The following is a 21,174-nucleotide window of genomic DNA, read 5'->3' as shown; positions in this document are numbered from 1 at the left end:
AATAAGATAGTTTACATATCCATTAAACTCCGCCCCTACTAGGGAAACTGGTTTAACTTCAGAATTCCAAAGTGGAGCTCACACACCAATCTGTTCTCTCCTTTAATTCTTAATGAGGAGTGCCTTAAGAAGTAGTAAGTAGTTAAGAGTAAATAACCAGACTTAATCTCAGTTGCTTCATTCTTGTAAATTTTACACTCCTGTGCCTAGGGCTTTATAGGCCCCTTCCAGTTATCTTATCAAGGTAGAACATCACTTTTTCCCCCCCCCCAGCAAACCCTCCAGCACTTCCTTTAGAAAATTTTACATAAAAGCAGATTAAAAAGTTGCAAACCACCCCTTCACTTTTGAGATGTAAAGCAAATAAATCTAAGGGGTGCCTCCATCTTGTGTAAGAACTTGTCAATTAGCTATGGCCTATACATTAAATCAAATGCCTCTGACAATTAGGTAGCATTTTCGGTAATGAATTAAAGAAACCCAACTCAGCAGTTTAAGAAAACCAGGTGCCCTACAGTTACCACTTCAAGCAGTACTTTGGAGTTTCATGTCCTCCTAGCCAACAAGGGGAAGGAGGGAAGGGGTGGAGGGAAGTTGAAGGGGAGGTAGCTAACCTCACTTCCCAAATTCAGGAAATTCCACAGACACAGCAATTCAATCTAGTATCTCTCTTAATGTATTCTTTTCACAGATTGGGAACAATTGCTTACCTGTTTGTGCATTTCAATGTTCAGACCATAGGACATTTCATAGTACTGTTTAAAAAAAAAAAGTGAAAAGCGTTCCCATTAATGATGAACAAACCACACAGAAATCTATTCATTCTTCAAATGCTGCTTATGATGAGGAAGGTTTCTGGCCAAACTGTACTTATGATAGGTTTGCCAAGGAAGTTTTAAATCAAAACTAATAGCCCAGCCTACAGAGGCCCCAGAAGCCAACAATGAACAAGTGTTTCTCCTACCACCAAATGGAATATATATAGTGAAAATCGCGATCACCCTCCCTTCTAGCAGTACATGTGCCACATATCCTGTTGATACAAGGTTCGAGTTCAACAGAGAATATTATGTACACTGCTACCTCTTTTCCTCTAAGAATTATTTATTTAGTACAGTGTCAAAGGCCTCTTCTGTGGAAAGCCATGTGGGGGAGAAGAGTTTAAGTACATTCTATGCTCACTTACAAACTGAATACTAGACTTGCTGTGACAATCTCAGGGATACAAAAAGAAAAAGGCATTTCATCTACTGCCCCCAATGAAGATTTGGTGAAAAAAAAATTATCTCAAGTTATGTTTTGGCTTGGGGAAAGAGAATATGGGGGAAGAAAGGCTGACAGTGGAGGTATATACCATGCCTATTTAGAAAAGCTTTTCTTTCTCTACAAATGCTTCTCTTTTCTCTTTAAAAGGAGGCTGAGAGAAATGCAAGAAGTCAAATAGCTTATAAGAGTTTTTAAGGCAAAACAGGTTTTACTAAAAGGCTAAGAGAGCAGAAAAATTACCAGATTGCAAAGTTAGGAGGTTACCCAATGCAAAGGCAGACTGACCCTGTATATAATACAGGATTGGGTCAACTAACCATTTGAGAACATCTGAGAAGTGTCAAAGTAAAAATAAAAACAAAAACAATAGACACACTGGAGAGAGGTCAGTATGTGAAACCAACTCTCCCTTTGATTCCAGCCCTAACAACTGTGAGCTAAAGTTTTTCCTTTATTAAAAGTTGCATTCCCCTTTAAATGTAGCCAGAGGAATTTTGCTGCTGGGCATCCTAGACAGAACCCAGGAATCCTGAGGTGAAAAAGATAAGAGGGGCTAAGGGGCAGAAACAGAAAGGTTGCTCTCAATTCTTTACCAAATGCCCATCTTGTTCTCTCCCACCAAGTTTTCCTCTGCATTGTCCCTATCTTTGGATTCCCTTTTGGGGACTGAAACTCTAGTTGTCTTCCCCTCTTGTTTTTCACCCTCCACCCTTCTCCCCAACTCCCTAATTCCCAAATCCTAGGCCATTCTGCAGAGCAGCTCTTACCATAACATAATGGCGCTGCATTTCTGTCTTCTCGTTGGCCAGCTTGTCGTACTCCACTTTGAGACTATAAAAGCCAAAAACCAGATCATTTTCAGAACCTATCCACAACCAGACTTGTTTAGTGACATGGGGTTGGGGAATAGAAAGGGTCCTAATAAATTTGCAAGGTGAGAAAGAGGACTTTTAAAAGTCACTTTTCTACCCGTCTAGGGCACTGTCCAATTTCCAGTTGGCATTAGAGACTCGATTCATCGACATGTGGCCCCCACCTCCACCCCCAAGGGCAAGGTAGAAGACAGAGAAACCTGTCCTTCCCTTCTATCCTACTAAAGAAACTGGAACATTCCCAGAAGGGTCAACTTTCTCTGAGATTTGGGTAAGGGGGGTCAATAAAGAGTCCTGCTTAAGGATCCTAAAATCAAAATCTGGCACTGGACCAATCTCCACCCTTAAACCCCCTTTAACAATTAGGCCAAATCCTCTGGGAACGAGGGGCTGGTATTGAGGGTGGAGAGTGGGACCTCCGGGTAACACAGTGATAAAACTTGGGCCTCTCAGAAAGGGGGAAATACAGGGTTGTACCCCAAATCTCCTCTCCTCGGGTGTTTCTGAACCTCTAGGAAAAGAATATGTTGAGGGACTCTGGGGATCTGCCTAGCTCCAAGCCTCCACCTCGGACCTTACCTGTGATACTGGGCTTGTAAGAACTGGAATTCATCTTTGATTCGATCACAGGACTCGGCCACAGTAAATTTAAATCCCGGCTGCCCAGGCTGATGGGGAGCCTGGAGTCATGGGGGAGACAGACGTAGGGAGAGGGGAGTAAAGAGATCAGCAAAGGGATCCATACAGGCAAAGCAGTCACCATCTGCTCCCTAGTCCTGCCTCCTTCGATCACTTAGCCTTGGAGCTCCCCCCATTCCGCCTGGCGGCTCTGCTCTACACAGCCCTCCAAAGCTGACCCTCCCCTCAGCTCCAAGTTTCTTAGCTACCGTGAGAAGAGGCACCCCGAGCACTGCCCTCCATTAGAGGGCTTCCATCCCGGCAGCATCCCAAAGAGGGAATGGAAAGCGGAAGGCACTGTTTGTTTAGACGCGGAGGTGGGGGTGAGTGGGGGGCAGAAGGCGTGTAAGTGTGAAAGCACTTCATCCTTCCACACCAGCCGCTCCAAAGCGCACCAGAAGGCTTTAACTATCTCGGTCCGCCAGTCCGCCAGTCTTCCCCCCTTCCCCCCCTTCCTCCCTCTTTGTGTTAGAGCGCGCACAGACACACTCACACACACACACACACACACACACACACACACACAGGCACGCACGCACACAAACCATAAAGGTAACAAGCAAAATGGAGGTGCAAGATAAACAGCTTCATTTACCCTCCAATGATAGATGATTAAATAAATCGAGTTACAATTACTCACCGGATGTCTGCCTTGCGGATACATCGCAGGGAGGGGTCGTGATTCTGCGAGAGTAGGTTGAAGCAGAGAGACCTGAACCCGGGGAGGTGAGGGAGAAGGGGGGCAGGGAGAGCCGGACCAGGGGGCGGCAGGGAAATGGAGTGCTTTCCCCCGCGCCCCCCCACTCCACTCTCGGAACAATATCTCAGGCTCGAAACCAGACACAAGTAGAAACAAAGAGCCAAGGAAAAATTAAGAAAAAAAAAGTCCTTCCAGAAAGCGAATGGGGAGGCCGGGGCCGAGCTTGCTGGGGGTGGGGAATGGGGGGGGGGTCCTCCTTGTCTTTGTCTGGCTAGGGCTCCGCCGCCAGCAGCCGGCCGGTTTCCCTCGAGTGCGAAGAGGGAGTCAGACTCGGGGGGTGCGTAGACATTCTCGTCCTCCCCGCGGATTCACCGGGGGAGGGAGCGGTGTCCGGTGCTGGAGTCCCAAGCCCGGTGGATGCGGCTACTAAGAAGACCTCCTCGGCTCCCTCCTCCGAGTCCCCGCCGCCGGGCTGGGAGGGGGCCGCCACCAGAGCTCCACCAGCCGGAGCGCTCCGCAGCTCCTCAGCGTCGTGGGCTCGGGCTGCTCCGGAGAAAGCCTCCCGAGGAGAAAGGATGAATTAGGAAGGACCAAGGTGGAGAGCCGAGCGGCGAGAGTGCTGGAGAGTGAGCACGGGAGCTCGGCCCCGGCCGTCTGACCACCCCCGCCCCCCACGGAGAACCCAGCTGCTCCTCCGCGGTGGCGGTGGCTCCGATTCCCTTCCTGGAGCCGGAGAAAAGCCGCTTCTAAGTAGATTCGATTCAACTGCTTGGCATCCCAACTCCGCCAGGCGCAGGGAGGAACTAGCCAGGGTCCGCTCCGGGGAAATGCGCTCTCCTCCGAGCCAGAGAAAGGCAGTGCCGGAGCCCGTCCCTCTCCCGGAGCCTCTGGCCGCTGCCTCGGAGGACAGGCAAAGGGGAGACGCTCAGGAGGAAAGAGCCAGCAAGACAAGCGAGCGCTGTGGCTTTTTGCTCGGCCTCTCTCCTCTCCTCTTTCCTCTAACCCCCAAAACACACACTCACACACACGTACGTACACTCACACCGAAAAAAAGTGCCCCGGACCTTGCGGATACCACACACAGACAGAGGCGAGGGGGACAAGCACGAGGTCTGAACTGCCGCGAGAGCAGTTCCAAATAGGGACTGAAAAGTAACAAAATAATGTGGCAGCTTTGCCCGGGCCTGGCCAATGGGAGCGCGGAACCCCCACGTGGGGTGGCCGAACTCGGCCTGCGAATGGGCGCTTGCAGGGGCGACGTCACAATGCCCTCTTGTGTCTAAAACTATGCATGAAAAGTAGCAATCAGCCCCTACCCGCTGGTGACTTTCGCATGGGAGTGAAAAACAGCGCTCCTCAGATCAAGAATTAACCGAAAGACATATAATAAATAGATATATATTATAGTCCTGGGCTGCTAGGGTGCATTTTTCCCCTCCTATTTTTTTCCCACGATCCACTAGCAAATAATTATTTGGCGGGAGGGAGAAGGAAGAGAAATAACAAAAGGAGAAAAAAAAAAAAAAGACATCCTCTCTACAATTCTAAAAAAACCTGTGGCTTGTAATAATGTATCAGTTTATTCTGCAGCGGCGGCGAACGATTCCTCCCTCTAATCTCATTAGGTCTGCAAAGCAGTCCAATTAGATACTATAAAACAAACAGAATCGCTTTGTCACTTTTATGTTTTCAGTTCACAAGATTTAGTGAGGATAAAATGGTTGTTCCCAAAGTTGCTTCTGCCCCCACCCCCATTTAAAGATGTGTTCAGAATGGCGAGGCGGCCTTTTCTTTTCCTCCAACTACCCCCCACCCCACCCCCATCCCCATCCTGCCCCCGCTCCCGCCCCCTTTTCTCTTTCAAGCTCCAGTCCTTTCGCGGAGCAAAATAAACAACCTCTTTGATGTGAGGTGGGTAGTGAGGAGGTCTGAAAACTCTAGGTTGGCTGCTAACAAAAAATGGAAACAACCCGGTTCCACCCGGACTACCTGTTTCCCTCCCATCTCCCTGAACTCTGGTCTCCTTTCCAGTCGGAGCAGTCCTGGTGAAGTACTTGGGTAACTATCATTAAAGTTATACACTCGCCGAACGTCATTTGAATATGCCGGGATTCTCCCTACAAAGTTAGGCTTACTGTGGCGTCTATGGATAGTGGGAGAGGGCTCTCTCTGCCCCCACTCCCACCCCGCGCCCGTCTGAGAAGCTATCCACTATCACAGCATTTTATTAAGCCTATTAGGGAGGAGGACTAAATTTACTCCATACCATAGGATTAGAGTGCTCTAAGGCAAATACTAGTCTGAGGGTCTGACAACGCACCTCCGAGTACAGGCTCACGCCGAACTAACCTACTGAGTTTAATGGATGTACCCAGACAATAGTAAGATTCTGAGTGGGAAAGACCGAAAGATCTCCCGGGCTAGCTGGTTACTGCCATTAGGGGAGGGGGGAAGGGAAAGAGGAGGGAGGGGGAAGTAGAAGGTAGAACGAGAAACCGTAAACCCATCACCGATAGTCCTTTATCACTATATCTTGGGGTTACTCCAGGCCGGATCTGGAGAGGAAAAAGAGAAGGCCTTGTGTCTGTGTCTGTGTGTGTGTGTATGTGTGTAAAATTAAAAAAAAGAGACAGTCTTATATCCTCCCCCCCTACTTTTCCCTCCCCCACATACAAACCCTTCTCCTTCCTCCTTGTACAAAGGAACAAAAACCTGGATTCTCAAACATAGAACCATCAGGGTTGAGCAACCAATTGTGGCCAGGTGAAAACCAATAACTATTCTCTCAATCTTTTCCCCAATCCTCTCTTCCCCACCCCCACCCCCTCTTTTATCATTTCTGTAAATCATCAATAAAACATGTCAGCTCCGGGCTAGAGGAGGAAAGGGCTGGCGGGCAGGCGGGCAGGCGAGCAAGCTAGCAAAAAAGGATCTTCCCCAACATGTTGGCGAGGTGGTACAATTGGAGAGAAAGAAGAACCGGAGAGGACACGCGCGAGCGCAGTCGCGAGCTTATTTCCTCGGCCTGGATCTATATTTTCCTCTCATTAAGAGCGGAGATTGGCGCTTGCATCTTAATGAGGAGGATGCGATCTCTTTTCCAACACAGGGAGTCCAGGGAGGGAGGGTGAAAAGGGAGTTACACGTGAGTGCCTCAGTTTCTTAAAGAGTTAACACTTGTCTCTCTATTACAACAAGGCCCTGCCAATACCACATTTTAAAATCTATTTATTTATTTACATAAATATAAAAATAGTGTGGGGATCTCAAAGAGAGAAGGGGAGAACCCGGTTCGGCAGATGCAAACATCTGGCTACAGCATCTATTAGACACAAAATGGCTCCTCTCTCTATCTTCTTCTCCTCCCCCCTCTTTTTCCCTCCCCCTTACGTCACGGGTGGGCTCACCCTCCCTTTTTCACCCCTCCCTTCCCTCTCCAGGTGCCCCACGTGGGATTCGGCGACTCCGCCTCCCGTCGAGGTTCCAATAGCCAATCACAGAGAGCAAATGTAGCTTCCAGGATCCGATTGGTGCAATTGGTGGGGACTGTCTTTCTCCAGCAGGGCTTGTCAGTCAAAACCACGCGGGGCGGGGAGCGCTGACAAATGCCTGGGCTTCTGAGCCTCCCGCTTGCAAATAGTGCTTGGAATGGCTGCTTAATTAGCTTTGAATGGCTTTTCCTTCCAGCTCAAACAATCTGTCACTACCATGTGGTATAAAGGAGCCATGCATAAAAAAGTAAGCAGAGGCTAAATATCAATTTGATTTTGTGTATCAAAGGAATATTTTATTTTTCTCCCTAGTAATGAAACGTATCAATTTAAATAATAAAAGGTAAAAAAAAAAAAAAAACACACATACTACAAAAAAAAAAAAAAACCCTCAGCCGTCCTCAACTCAACACACATGAAGCAGGTAGTTTCTTCAACCCATGAAAAAGGAGCCTGACTCGTTTTTTGTAGTTGAGTCTGGAAAAGGAGGGGTTGATTTAAGTAGGGTGGTTGGTGTGCTCACAGTGAAGATAGGGCAAGAAAGATGGCGTTGGGAGAGGTATTCTTTAAAAATGGTTATCAAAGTGAAGATAGTTAAGGCCTTCCTTGTTAAAAATGGGGATCCCTCCCCACTAGATCTCTATTTGGGACGAAAAAAGCGGGGGGGGGGGGTAGAGTGGAAAGGGAGAAAAGTAATGTTAAGTCTCACGTTTATTAAATATAATGTCTTCAAGATGCAGTGTCCCCGAGTTGGCTTTTGCCCTCTCCTGGATGGGGGTGGGGAGAAAGACTGTGTAGAAGAATACCGCAGAGCAGCGCCGGGGCTGGTTTAGGCTGCACAGGTAGGTGGAGAATTCTGGCCTAAAGGAAAACCGGCTTTGCGCTCTACTCTCGTTTTCTGGAGGAGGCCCACACAGGGCTATCCCTCGTTTTTCTGAAACCAGCTTCATCTTGTTACCGTTGGGTAAAACCACCTGAGAAGGGTCAAAAGTGTTAGATACTGAGGTTTCCAAAGCTCCGACCTCAGATTACTACCTCAACCAGTCGCCCTAAATAACTCCTTCAATCGTGGATTTCTGTCTTTAGGGTCAATCTATCTTCTATGCAGAAAAGGGATTGAAAAAAAAAAAAAACTAAGAGAAGTAGGAATCTTCTTAAACTTCATCAACCCATCTCTATCCCATACCACAAGGCAAGTTGAGAAAAAAAAAATACATTTTTAACCTTGGTGTTTGAGAAGGAAAAAAGAAAAAACACACACACAATCCAAGGCGCTTGACAATTATTTAAAAAAAAAAAAAAAAAAAAAAAAGTTCAAACGTCTCTGTCTCCAGTTCTAATTGGAAACGTTTCAACTGTTTATGTTACAAGAAGTGTCAGGGTCATTTGCTACTGCAGAACTGACTTTTCATTGGCTGCCTAATTGAGTACCTTGGAGTCCACCCCACGTGGGAGAGGAATTCCTGGCTCACACGGGAGTCACCAGGGCAAGAAGGAAATCCAGGCCTGGATTAAAGGAGAGGCAAAAGGGGTTTTTTTTTTGTTGTTGTTGTTGTTGTTTTTTTTCCATCTTTTTTTTTTTTCCATGGGGGTGGTTGGGGGCTTGCCCCAGACTTGAACTACTACGGCTACTGATTTTTGTGCCTGGCGTCAGCAGATCGGTAAAGTTCTGGCCTTTTACTTTCAGGACTGATCACAAGATCCATTTTTATTTTGAGCTTGCTTTTCTTTTCTTTTCTTTCCTTTTTTCTTTCTTTCTTTCTTTTTTAACCTCTCCCTCCAATCCCTCCCCGAAATAGAGCTGTCTGGCTTGGCAGGTTCAGGGGTTGTAGACTGCCTGGTTTCTTTGATTTTTTTTTTCAAAGAGCAGTACTCAAATGTCCCAAGGAGGCGAGATTATCTCCTTTTTAAAAAATTCCAGGAAGTCTCTCCCTTAGTTGAAAGCTTGGTCATTGTCTCTTTATTGTTATTAATAATAAAGGGTTTCCCTTGTTATTACTGTAATCATCTTCACCACCATCTCTTACTGTGCCTCTTACTACATACTAACACCCCAAAAATAGATCCAGAGGAAGGAGCAATTTACCCTGAGAATAATGCAGAACAACCAAGCATCCGGATTCCACCCCACCCACGACCCTATCCCAACCTTAAATTTTACTTACTGCCAATAACATAGGATTGAGTATCTTTCATCTTTTTTGGCAGCAAAAGAGATGCATAAGCCTCTTTTCAAGATACTCCAGAGGCTCTTTATCTCCTTCCCACTACCTTTGCTTTCTAAAATCATTTGCCTTATTCATCTCTTTTCTTGAAAAAACATATGGAGACCTATAACTTTGCTGTTTGTGATATCAGTAAACTAGAAAGAATCTAAATGCACCTATAGTTTACAACTAGAAACAACTACAGATATCATCTAATCCAGGGTTCTTAACCTTTTCTTATCATAGAGTCCTCTGAACTTTTTAAATGTAGATAATATGTTAAGATTACAAAGGAAACCAATTATAATGAAATGTAGTTCAAAAAAAATTTTTTTAACAAGTTCAAGGAACCCAGATTAAGAACTTGATTTAATTCAACACTTTCATTTGACACGTAAAGGAAACCAAGGCTAAAAAAGGAACAGTGCACTTTGCACAAGGTCCAGAAAATAAATAGCAGGACCAGGATGAGCAAAGGTTGGGAAAATGTTGGAAGATTTATTCACTCATTTATTGATTCAATACCAACAACTAAAAACTATCATGTATTTAGAGTTTAAGTAAACCGCTCTGTGCCCTCACTGTGCTTACAGTCTATTAAAGTAATAAAACAGTAACAAAGATCACTATCATATACAATATTGCATTATACATGAATCAGAGAGGTGAGAAAATGATCCATGAGATCTCACAGGGAAGAGTCTATAGAATATTAGAAGAAACCTTTAATATGACCTTTAAAAGATGGATAATTTAGCAGGTAATGGGAAAGGGACACAGACTGAATAGTCTAGTTTGACTATCGGGTATAATATATGGAGGGAAGTAACTTGACATGGCTGGAAAAGTAGGTCAGTGTCAGATTGTAGGGGGCCTTCAGTACCATATGAAAGCATGTTGGTGCTGTGGAAAAGTGCTTACCATCAAGAATGATATAAACATAAATATAAAAAAAATATGAAGAAGTCTATGCAGAAATAATATAAAGTGAAAAAAGTAGAACTAGGAGCCCTCTATGCAAATCAAAGGCAGTTATGAAAAAATCATTTCAGAATCAGAAATTATGTTTGTTATCAAGAAATTGCAATGTGTCTATGTAGGTTTCATTTCTTATTGTAAAACTGATGAAACATAAAATTTAAAAATTAATATACCAGAACTTTTTTTTAATTCCTAGGAGAAAGCTGAGTGTCCTTGGTATCTGATAATTGATATTTATAGAAGAGAACACGTATGGAAATTGAAGTCCAATTTAATAATTTAACAAGTGTTTATTGGGTACTTACCAAATTTGGGTGCTTCAGAGGATACAAAGATATAAAGCACTCTTCTTGCCTTCAAAGACTTTGAAGTCTAGGCAGGTAAACAATATGTGCTTATGGAAATTTCCAGAATACCCCTCAATTGGGGAATGGCTGAACAAGTTATGATAGTGATTGTGATAGAATATTTCTGTGCCGGAAGAAATGATAAGTTGGTTGATTTTGGAAAAACATGAAAAAATAAATGAAAAGTGAAGTGAGCAGAACAGTAATAGCAATATTGTTCAAAGAATAATTGTGGAACAACCAAGTTACTCTGGATACTATAAATACACAAATCAATTGTAAAGGACCTGTGAAGGAAGGTATTATTCACCTCCAGAGAAAGAACTGATAAATAGAAACATACATAGTTGATTATAAACATATTTATAAATCTGGGACAAATAATGGCCTTTTCTAGACATTTGTGGAGAGGGAGGGATAGAAACAATTCAGAACTTAAAATGAAGCAAAAAATTAATTTTATTAAAAAAAGAAATAATATAAAAGAGAAAAGGATGTTGAGATAGTATGGTATAGTAGAAAGAACAAAGACTTTGGAATGGGAGGACTTTGGTTCAAATCTTGACATTATCTGTGTTACTTTGTCCTTAGTTTTCTTATACATAAAAGTCAGTTGGACTAGACATTGCTTCTTAAACGTCTTTTGTATGGAATAAACCTTTTTGGTGTTTGATGAAGCTTATAGACTCCTTAACAGATTGATATTTTAAATGCATACCTTTTTTTAAAATTGCATTCCAATAGATTTGTGATGGAAAGAGCCATCCTAATCCAGGAGAACTATAGAAACTGAATGAGGATCAAAGCATACTATTTTCACCTTTTTGTTGTTGTTTTTGTTTGTTTTTTCTTTCTTGTGTTTTTTTTCCCCCTCTTAATCTGATTTTTCTTGCACAACATAACAAATATAGAAATATGTTTAAAAGAATTGCACATATTTAACCTACATCAGATTGCTTGCTGTAGGGATGGAGAGAGGGATGGGAGGGAAGGAAGGGAGGGAAAAATTTGAAACACAAAGTTTTATAAAAATGAATGTTGAAAACTATCTTTACATATGTTTGGAAAAATAAACTAGTATTTTTAAAAAGGATTGCAAAGAGAAACATATTGAAATACACACGCACACACATACACTCAAATATCAATTTAAAAAAAAGAACAGTTCATGTACTGAAGTTAGGAATTCCTGGACTAAAAAAATCTTCAAGGTGCTTTTCTTGCAGTAAATCTATTATCTCATATAAGTGTAAATGATAAATACAGAAAATAAGTGCAATCATTGTTCATAGGAAACATATAGGAAGAGAAAGAGATACATAGAGAGACAGAAAGAGAGTGAGAGATCAATGTGAATTTGGGAGATCAGGCCAAAATTCAGAAGGAGATGAGAGTTATATGAAACCGTGGAGAACCAGTTAGGATTTGGATAGAGCAGAGAAGAAAAGGGAAAGCATTTAAAGTGAAGGAAAAAGTAGAAAGTACAAAGTTAAAGGAGGAATAATTAATATGGTTAGAGACAAAGGTTTTCTTGCAGATGTAGTTGAAAGCTTGTTGAAATATGTTTCTAAAACCCTAAAGAGCATTCTTACTTAACAAACTAGCTGTCCGAAATGCCATGACTCCAGCTAACCTTTAATGATCCCTCAAGGCTTCAACCAGAGGGAAGGCAGTGTGCAAAAGTTAGGAGAAAGGTCCATTGGATATTTGTTAATTTTCCACAAAGAGGAAAAAAAATAGGAAAGCTGATTACCAATTAAAGGAAACTGAAAGTTTCAGAAGGCATATGTTGTTAACCTTTATTGACAATTTCCTAATTTTTCTATCTTTGATTTGTGTACTGGAGTCAACACTTATTGAAGTGATTGGACTCCCTAATTAAGAGATTTGTGAGGTTTCTTCCCTTTTAAAAATTAAAAGTGAAGATTTAGGAGATTAAGAGATATTTCCTTGTTAATGAATTTGACCTTAGCTTTATATTGAGGCTGCGTTCTTCAAATAGCTCAAGGGAACAACTCTACTTGGGTTAGGGTCACTGAATGAGAATGCTAATGCACCTTGTCTGGTTTGGTTTGGTTTTGGTGGAAGAAGGGGGACCTATCAACAGAGTTTTAATTGTTATATTGAAAATTATTGTTTCATTGTCTTCAGTATTTGGTTTTGTGGAGAATATCAGAACATACTAGTCCTCCCTTAGCTCATGGCTTCTCAAACTTTTTCCACTTAAGTGACCCCGGATATAAAAGCATATAAGATAGGTATAGAAACCAAACATTTACTAATAATAAATCAAAATTTCACAAATCCTACCTTCAATTACTTGGCCCCATATGGATCACAAACCATTGTTTAAGAAGTTCTTTCTTAAATAATTGGGAAATAAGAGTATTCCTGGCCCAAAACAGGAAAGATATTCAGATATGCATGATAAAAATAAGTCTGTGAAAGCCTAAAGAAATGGAGGTACATAATTCTTCCTTTCTTACTGACTTATTGTTCAGAGGAGGGAGGGTTATCTCTGAATATGTTAATGATCCTTGAGAAAAGGGGGAAAGTGGAAAAGGATGAAAGAAGACTTTAAAGGTACAAGTTAAAGGGGGAAAGCAGCACATTACTAGGAAATGTGACATCCAAGCCATTATAGATTGTGTAAGCCAGAGAGACTTCTACAGAGGAGTCATTTTGGATAAACCACTCAAAAAAATAAAAGACTTTAGTTACTACCATCTTAAATTGCTTTACACTTTTAAAATAATCAGAATGTACAGAGTTTCATGCATAATTCTTTTGTTAATCTTTTTGTCTATTGTACATGTTTGTTGAGTTCATAATTAAAAAAAAGAAAAAAACATGAACTCAGCTGTAATGTGTTACCTCCTATATGGGTATAGTGCTTTTAAATATGTTAAAATGATACCATTTCTCAGTCTTTCCTCACATTATTCCTTTAAAGTAGATGGCACAAAGACTCTTACTCTCTTTTGAAATAAGATATTAAGACTTGGAGAGGCCAAAGTCATAATGAATTAGTGGCAAAAGTAGATCTAGAACCCAGTCTCCTGATTCATAGGCCCAGGCTCTTTAGTGCATCATGAAAAATAAGATATCATGGTATCAGGCTAAGATTTATCCCTGCTGCCAGATAGAAGAAGTCTTATGGAATGAGGTGATGCTCTCATTTATAAAAAGATGCAATTGCATTAGATGACCATTGATATTCTGTCTAGTGCTAAAACTCTGACCTTCGTACATCAACAAGAAGAAAATCATACAATATAGGATCAGAAGAGAATTTAGAGATTTTCTAATCCAATTCCCTCAGATAAGAAACTGAGGCCTGGAGAGGTGAAGCCAAGTCTAAATCCAGATCTCCTGACTCCTAAACCCGTAAACTCCTGAATGTGCTTTCAGCTTCTGAGACCTCACCAATAGGCAGATAATCCTAAAGGGATATAAATTCTACTCTAACATTGAGGTAGAAAAGTACAGACTAGTCTACACTGCCAAAGGACTTTCATAAATCAGAAATCTGTGGAAGTAGTATAACAGAAACTTTTTTTTCTTTTTAAAAATGATCTATAATGATTGTAAAACCTAAGCAACTTGAAGGAAAAAAAAATTTCCTTTTTGTCTAAGTACCCTTAGTACTTAGCAAAATGTTTTTTGTTTTGTTTTTTTTACTTAATAGGTATTTAAGTAAATATTGAATCTAACAGAATTGTGTCACACAACAAACATATTGAGCTCTATGAAAATTGCAGGCTTTAGTGGAACAGTTCTGTCCAGAAACATCCTGGATTTACCCTTCCAAATACTGGAAACCACCTGTCTAAAACTATCAGAGTTGTCTCTAATTGGCCATTGTTAAAATATACACATTCTACCTTGTAAGTAATGATGATTAGCAAACAGTGCAAATCAACAAGTATTAAACACTTGCAGTATGCAGAATTGCATCAGGTGGACAAGTCTTCTCACTAATATATCAATTCAGAAGGAGCAATGAATTTGGAGTCAAAGAACATGAGTTCAAATTTTAACTCTGTAACATATGACCTAAGTGACCATGGTCAAGTTATAACTTGACAACCCTTGGTTTTCTCATGTGTTAAATGAGAGGATTAGATTTAAGCGATCCATTAATTCTCTAAATCTATGATCTTATGTACCTTTAAGGCACTGGGCTTGGAGTCAGGAAGCCCTGAAGTCAAATCTAGCCTTAGATATTTACTAGCTGTGAGATGATGGGCAAGCCATTTCACCTTGTTACCTCAATTTCCTCACCTGTAAAATGAGCTGGAGAAGGAAATGATGAAATAGTATCTTTGCCAAGAAAACCTCAGATGGAGTCACGAAAAGTTGAACACAACTGAAAAATGACTGAACAATGGTAGAAAGCATAGGTATTCAGTGAGGTGGAAGAGGAGACTGGAAAGAAAATTTGGACTGAATCACACATATTCTTTAATCCGATAACACTGACCTTGCTATTCTTCAAACACTAAGCTACATCTCTGATACTAGGTATTTTTTATGGTCCCACTGAAATGCTCTTCTTTTTCATCTCTGCCTCTTGCTACTCTAGTTTCCTTTTAGTGCCAACTAAATTCCCACCTTCTCCAGGAAGTTTTTCCCAGACTCTCTTAATGCAAGTATCTTCCTTCAATTGGTTGGTTCCTATTTATCCTGCATATAGCTTGTTGGTACATAGTTTGTACATAGTTGGTACATGTTTGCATAGTGGTCCCCTCCTCTCTTCGCCCCCCCCCCCCAGATATCCCCTTAGACTGGGAACTCCTTTGCTTTTCTTTTTATACTTACCACAGTTACCTAACATATAGAAGATGCTTAATATATGCTTTTTGACTGACCTGCCAATTGGTCCAGTTTGCAAAGCCCCAAGTATCTCCTTAGGAGAGAAGTAGGGTGATACACTGAAAAGTACATTGCCTCTAGAATCAGGGGATTTGGGTTCAAATTCTGCCACTCTGAGAATTACTACTTCTGTCACCTTGGACAAGTCATTTAATCTTATAGTGCTACAGTTTATTCATCTATAAAATGAAAGTAGTGCTGGTCTTTGAGGTTCCCCTCCCAGCTCTTTTTCTATGACCCTAATATGCCAACATCATATACAATCTATAAATAATTCACAGTACTCTATTCTCCTAGCCACAGGACTTGATTTCCTCTTAGTAGGCTGCAGTGACTCATCTAATGCTTGAGAGAAGCTTGCATATTCTTTTGTAAATTTTGTTCTTATGATGGGGATTACCTATAGACTTTGGGGGATTTGCTCCAAGCCATTGGCTTATAACCTTCCCTAGGAAATGTAAAATGACATGTGATATGGCATTCCCACCCCCTGAATCCCTTCTATTTCATAATTTCCAGTATAAAGTTTAAAGAAAGAAAAAAATAGAGATTCCCCCAAATGAGCAAACAGTCACAAAGATGGATAACCCCCAGAACTATTTAAAATCCTGCATGTGAGAACCATTCTGGCAGAGGATCTTTCCCCAAGCATTTTGATTTGAGTAAGTGATAACTTCCTAAGAGCATTGGGGGGTAGAAGGAGGAAAGTAGAACCGGTTGAATTTTCCCCCCCTTTTTCTTTTTGCCATTCTGCAACTCTGTCCCTTATTCTTGGGCTGCTCTCCTTTCTCACATATGCCTGATTTCCTTCAAGATTTGGCTCAAATGGCACTTTCAACAGAAAGCCTTTATCATCACTCTAGCTAAACCCTTCCCTGCTAAGATCACCTTCCATCTATTTTCTACGATTCTTGTCTCTGTTTATGACATGTTGTCACCTTTATTATAAAGCTTCTTGGGGGCTTTTTCCCCCCTTTACATCTCTGTCCTCAGCATGGCATCTGGCACTTAAGTAGATAATAATGCTTGTTGACTGTCTAATAAATGAAAAAACCCTAGAGGAGAAGACCCCAGCAGCAGTTACATTTGGATAAGCCATCCTATAGATATGTTAATTATAATGATGATTTCACCTTGATTTCAATTTCTGCTACCAAGTTCATTTATTTTCTTGTTTTTCTTTCTTTAGGACTTTCTAACATTTACCTTTCACATTTGCTATGCTATACCTGACAAACAGAGTTTTAGTATTTAGTATCTTTGCCTGAGACCCCTAGATTTTTAGCCTGTTTCAAATAAAAGATAGGGTTAAAATTTATTTCTAACCACTAATATTTCTATCTTTCCTATTAATATGCATCTCTTCACTCTATAATATGCTTTAGTTAGAAGTTCAGCTATGGGAAGAGAGAATTCTGAGCTCAAAGTAGAATAACAGAATCTTAAAGTTGGAAGAGACCTCAGAGACCATCAAATCTAACCTTACCTGTACAAAGGAACTCCACCACAACATGCCTGACAAGTGGTCATCTAGTCCTTGCCTGAAATCTTCTAATGAGCAGGAGGAACCCATTACTTCCCAGAGCAGTCTTGAGATAGCTGTTAAGAAGTTTTCCCTTACAATGAATTAAAATCTACTTCTTTATAACTCCCGCCTATCACTCCTTGGAGCCAAGAAGATAAAGTCAGATCCCTCTTCCAAGTGCTGGTCCCTTAAAATCTGCTATAATGTCTCTCCTCTTCTCCTCCAGTGTCAACATCTCTGCTTCTTTAGATTCATCCTTACATGGAAAAATCTCAAAGTCTTTTTCTACCTTGATTGTCCTCCCATTGATGCTCTCTAATTTAACCTATCTCCTTTCTTTAATGTGATCTTCAAAACTGAACAGAATCTTCCAGATGTGATCTTGCCAGGATATCATACAGTAAGATTGTCACTTGCTTAATCCTGGCCACAATTCTACTCTTAATGCAGCCCAAGATTGCATTAGTTTTTTTGGCTGCCATATCACACAGTAAAGTGTCGTTTGTTTTCAGAAAAGCTAGAGAGCTTGTATATATTTTTTTAAAAAGAATCTGATGTTTCCTTACTCACATAGTCAAAAGTGTTATATTGAGTGCTCACTGTGTGCATAAAATACTATGTAAGGAGTGAGGGAAAATAGAGAAGAGATTTAAGACCCTATTTCTGCCCTCTGAGAGCTTGCGGTCTATTTGAAGAAACAAAACTTGCATGAATAGTTGAGAAACAATCCAAATTAGAATGTGATTTTATGAGAAAAACAATGTTAAAGAAAATATATCCCATAAAATTGATATAGAAGTCCAGCAGCTAGATGGTGTAGTGACTATAGCCTACTATTCCATTGCATTGTGATCTCCAATCCTTTTGACCCTTAATTTCTCTCCCTGGCTATCTACCTTGCATTAGATACTCTCTTCTCTTTTCCTCATCTTGACCCTTGGGTGAACCAATTCAACTCCACACTGTCTTCCTCTCTTGATTTACTAGTCTCCCTATCATATCACCAATTATGTCCTGCCAAGCTTCAGCCTTGGATCACTCCCACTCTTCACTGCCTTTGTTTCTATATCCATACTACTGAATGAAAGCGGAGAAAATCATGCAACTATTCTGACAGTCCACTCTACCATTTATATTCAATTTCTCCATGTCTCGTGGTTCATTTCCTACTGCCTATGAACATGCTTATGTCTCCCCCATTCTGAAAAAAAACCTTCTCCACTGTTGTCCTGTATTTCTTTTGTCCATTGTGGCCAAATTCCTTGAAAAGGTCAATTAAAATAGATACCTCCACTTTCTCTTCTGTTACTCCTTTCTTAACCCCTCCCAGCCCAGCTCCCAGCCTGATCATTCCATGGAAATTGGTCTTTTCTTATTCTCCTTGACCTCTCCAAAGCCTTTAATAACACTTTTCATCCTCTCCCTCTTGATACCTTTTTCTTTATAAGTTTCCAATATAGAACTCTCTTCTTTTACCTATCCAATCACTCCTTCAGTGTCTTTTGCTGGACCCTCATCAAGATCACGCCCATTTCCTATAGGTGTCTCTGAGGGTTCTACCTTCTCTTCTATGGAGATCTCACCATCTCTATGCTGATAATTCTCAAATCTACCTGTCCTGCATCAGACTCTGCTTATTTGCAATCTTGCATCTCCCATTGCTTTTCAGATATCTTAAATGGGATGTCCAATAGACAATTTAAACTAAATATGCCCAAAACAAAACTCATTCTCTTTTTCTCTAAACCCTCTCTCACCTTTCCTATTACTGTAGAAGGCAATATCATCCTCCTACTTCTTTAACCTCAAAACCTAAGTGAACTGCTCACTATCTCTTACTCATAGCAATTTGTTATCAAAGTCTGTTGATTTTACTTCTCCCATATTGGTCCAACATTCCCCTTTCTCAGACACTGTTATAGTTCACCTCATGCTTGGATTACTTTAATTCCCTGCTGGTGGGTCTACATGCCTCCAGTTTCTTCCCTACTCCAATCTCCCTACTCCTATTCTTCCATTCTGTTGCCAAAGTAACTTTCCTAAATCATAACTCTAAACATGTCACTATCCCACTTAATAAACTTCAATGGCTCCCTATCACCTCAAAGATCCAATACAAAATGCTATTTGGCATCCTAACTTAGCCCCCTCCTACCTTTCCAGTCTTATTAAACCTTATTCTCTAATTCTTTAATCCAGTGATGCTGACTTCCTGAGGCTGTTCCACAAACAGGACACTCCATCTCTCAGCCCCAGGTTTTTGTTTTCTCTAGTAATCTTTCATGTATAAAATATTCTCTGTCTTCAACTCTGCCTACTGACCTCCCTGACTTCCTTTAAGTCCCAACTAAAATCCTACCTTCTGCAGGAAACCTTCTCCAACTCCTTGATTAAATGTCTCTCTGTTGTTAATCATTTCCTTTTTATCCTATTTGGTTAGTACATATCTGTTTGCTTATTCTCTCTCTCATTAGATTGTAAGCTCCTTGAGAGTAGGAGCACTTTTTTTGGCTCTTTTTTTTTTTCATTCTCAGCACTTAGCACAATGCCTGGTACATCGTAGGTACTTAACAAATATTTATTTGTTAGTTGATTAATAGAGCAATGAGCCCTGAAGTCAAGAATAACTAAGTTTAAATGCAGTCTCAATCAGGCCTTAAATTAGAAAGACTTCTCTTCCTGAGTTCAAATTCAGTCTCAGCTATGTGATCCTGGTAAGTCACTTAACTTCTGCCTCAGTTTTTTCAAGACAAAATGGGGATAATAATAGTACCTACCTACCAGGAGTTGTTGTGAGATCAAAAGAAATATAAAAAAGAAGTGTAATTAGTTAATAAACATTTATTATGCACCTATTATATACCAAGCACTATGCTAAATGGCAAAAAACAAAACAAAACAAACAAAAAAAAACAACTTTGAGTCTAATTGAGGGAGACAACTACCACCAGCAAACAAAGGTATAGAGACTACACATATATCTATATATGATGTGAAGGAAATAATTAACAGAGGGCAGGCACTAGTATTAAAAGGTATTGGGTAAGTTTTCCTGGGAAAGATTGGATTTTAGTTGGGACTTAAAGGAAACCAGGAAAGAAAGTAGAAGAGATGAGGAGTGAGAAAATGCCCAAGCTGAGAGACAAGCACCCTGTTTGCAAACAGCCAAGAATCCAGCATCTCTGGATTGAAGAACAGGAGCAGGACAGTAAGATGTAAGAAGAATGGAATGGGTTAGGAAGAACTTTGAATGTCCTTGCTTGACTGACTGACTAACTGATTGAAACAGTGTCTGGCACATAGTATGCACTTAAAAAAAGCTTCTTTCCATCCTTCCTTGTGGGAGATAAACTTAGAAAAATTCCTCCAAATCAGATTGGTGAGAGCTTTGAATCCTAGGTTGACAAGTATGAGCTTTATTCTGTAATGAGTGGGGAGCTGTAGGGAGGTTCTCAAGAAAAAAAAAAAAATGACATGATGAAAGGGGTGCTTTAGGGAGTCTGGGTGGTGACATTCAGGATAAATTGAAGAGGGTACAATTTATACAGTGTGGCAGAGTGGAAAGTGAACTGACTACAATCTACTTGGCTCAAATCTTCCATCTGATTCTTTATCAATATGACTTTGAACAAGCTGCTGACCTCCCTTTGCCTTTTTAGTTCTCGATCTCCAATCCCATGACATTAGCACTCTTCAAAACACAGCCCCATAAAGGAGCCTGAAGCCCAGAAATAGAATGCTCCACCCCTGATTTTCTAATCAACATACTTAATGTAGGGCAGAGATAGAGTTAGCAAACCATAGCTAACATCAGCTAGACTCAGAGCTCTAGACTTGATTCAGGAAGAACTGGACTCAAATACTACTGGAGACATTTCCTTCTTGTATGATCTGGGCAGACCCCCTAATCTCTCCATCCCTCAGTTTCTTCTAGTAGCTGGGTGGTACACTGAATAGAGTACAAGGTCTGAGTTCAAATTCAGACTCAGACACTAGCTGTATGACTCTAGGCAAGTCATTTAACTTGCTTATCTCACTTACCTCATCAGTCAAATAATCTGGGTATCTTTGCCAAGAAAATCCCAAGTGGAATCATGGAAATAAAGACACTACTCAAGAACACTTAGATGAGGACATTGGCCTTGATGATTTTTATGTTCCCTTCCAGCTCTCGATCTATGACCCTTTGTCAGAATATTTAAATCTGCAATGATGTGCTGGACTCTGACTTC

At 40.9% G+C, this 21,174-nt stretch overlaps 1 protein-coding gene across 11 annotated transcripts in view; it reads right to left on the bottom strand.

Moving 5' to 3' along the window:
* The window catches only part of TLE3 (TLE family member 3, transcriptional corepressor), a 57,911-nt gene extending 53,248 nt beyond the window's left edge, over nucleotides 1-4,663 (bottom strand). For 6 of the 11 annotated variants that reach the window (XM_074294679.1, XM_074294682.1, XM_074294686.1 and 3 more), the window contains exons 1-4: nucleotides 3,457-4,663; nucleotides 2,718-2,818; nucleotides 2,034-2,097; nucleotides 711-755 (exon numbers count right to left, since the gene is read on the bottom strand). In XM_074294679.1, coding sequence (XP_074150780.1) covers nucleotides 711-755; nucleotides 2,034-2,097; nucleotides 2,718-2,818; nucleotides 3,457-3,480 — 234 coding nt within the window. In that variant the 5' untranslated portion in view covers nucleotides 3,481-4,663. The remainder of the gene's footprint in view (nucleotides 1-710; nucleotides 756-2,033; nucleotides 2,098-2,717; nucleotides 2,819-3,456) is intronic. The other 5 variants (XM_074294675.1, XM_074294677.1, XM_074294678.1 and 2 more) reach the window with 1 other exon arrangement.
* Nucleotides 4,664-21,174: the final 16,511 nt, after the last annotated feature.

This window comes from Sminthopsis crassicaudata, chromosome 2 (genome assembly GCF_048593235.1).
Source record: "Sminthopsis crassicaudata isolate SCR6 chromosome 2, ASM4859323v1, whole genome shotgun sequence".
In the NCBI taxonomy this organism is placed as follows: Eukaryota; Metazoa; Chordata; class Mammalia; order Dasyuromorphia; family Dasyuridae; genus Sminthopsis; species Sminthopsis crassicaudata.
Note: the sequence above shows the minus strand (reverse complement) of the source record. Positions and strands in the feature narration are given on the sequence as shown.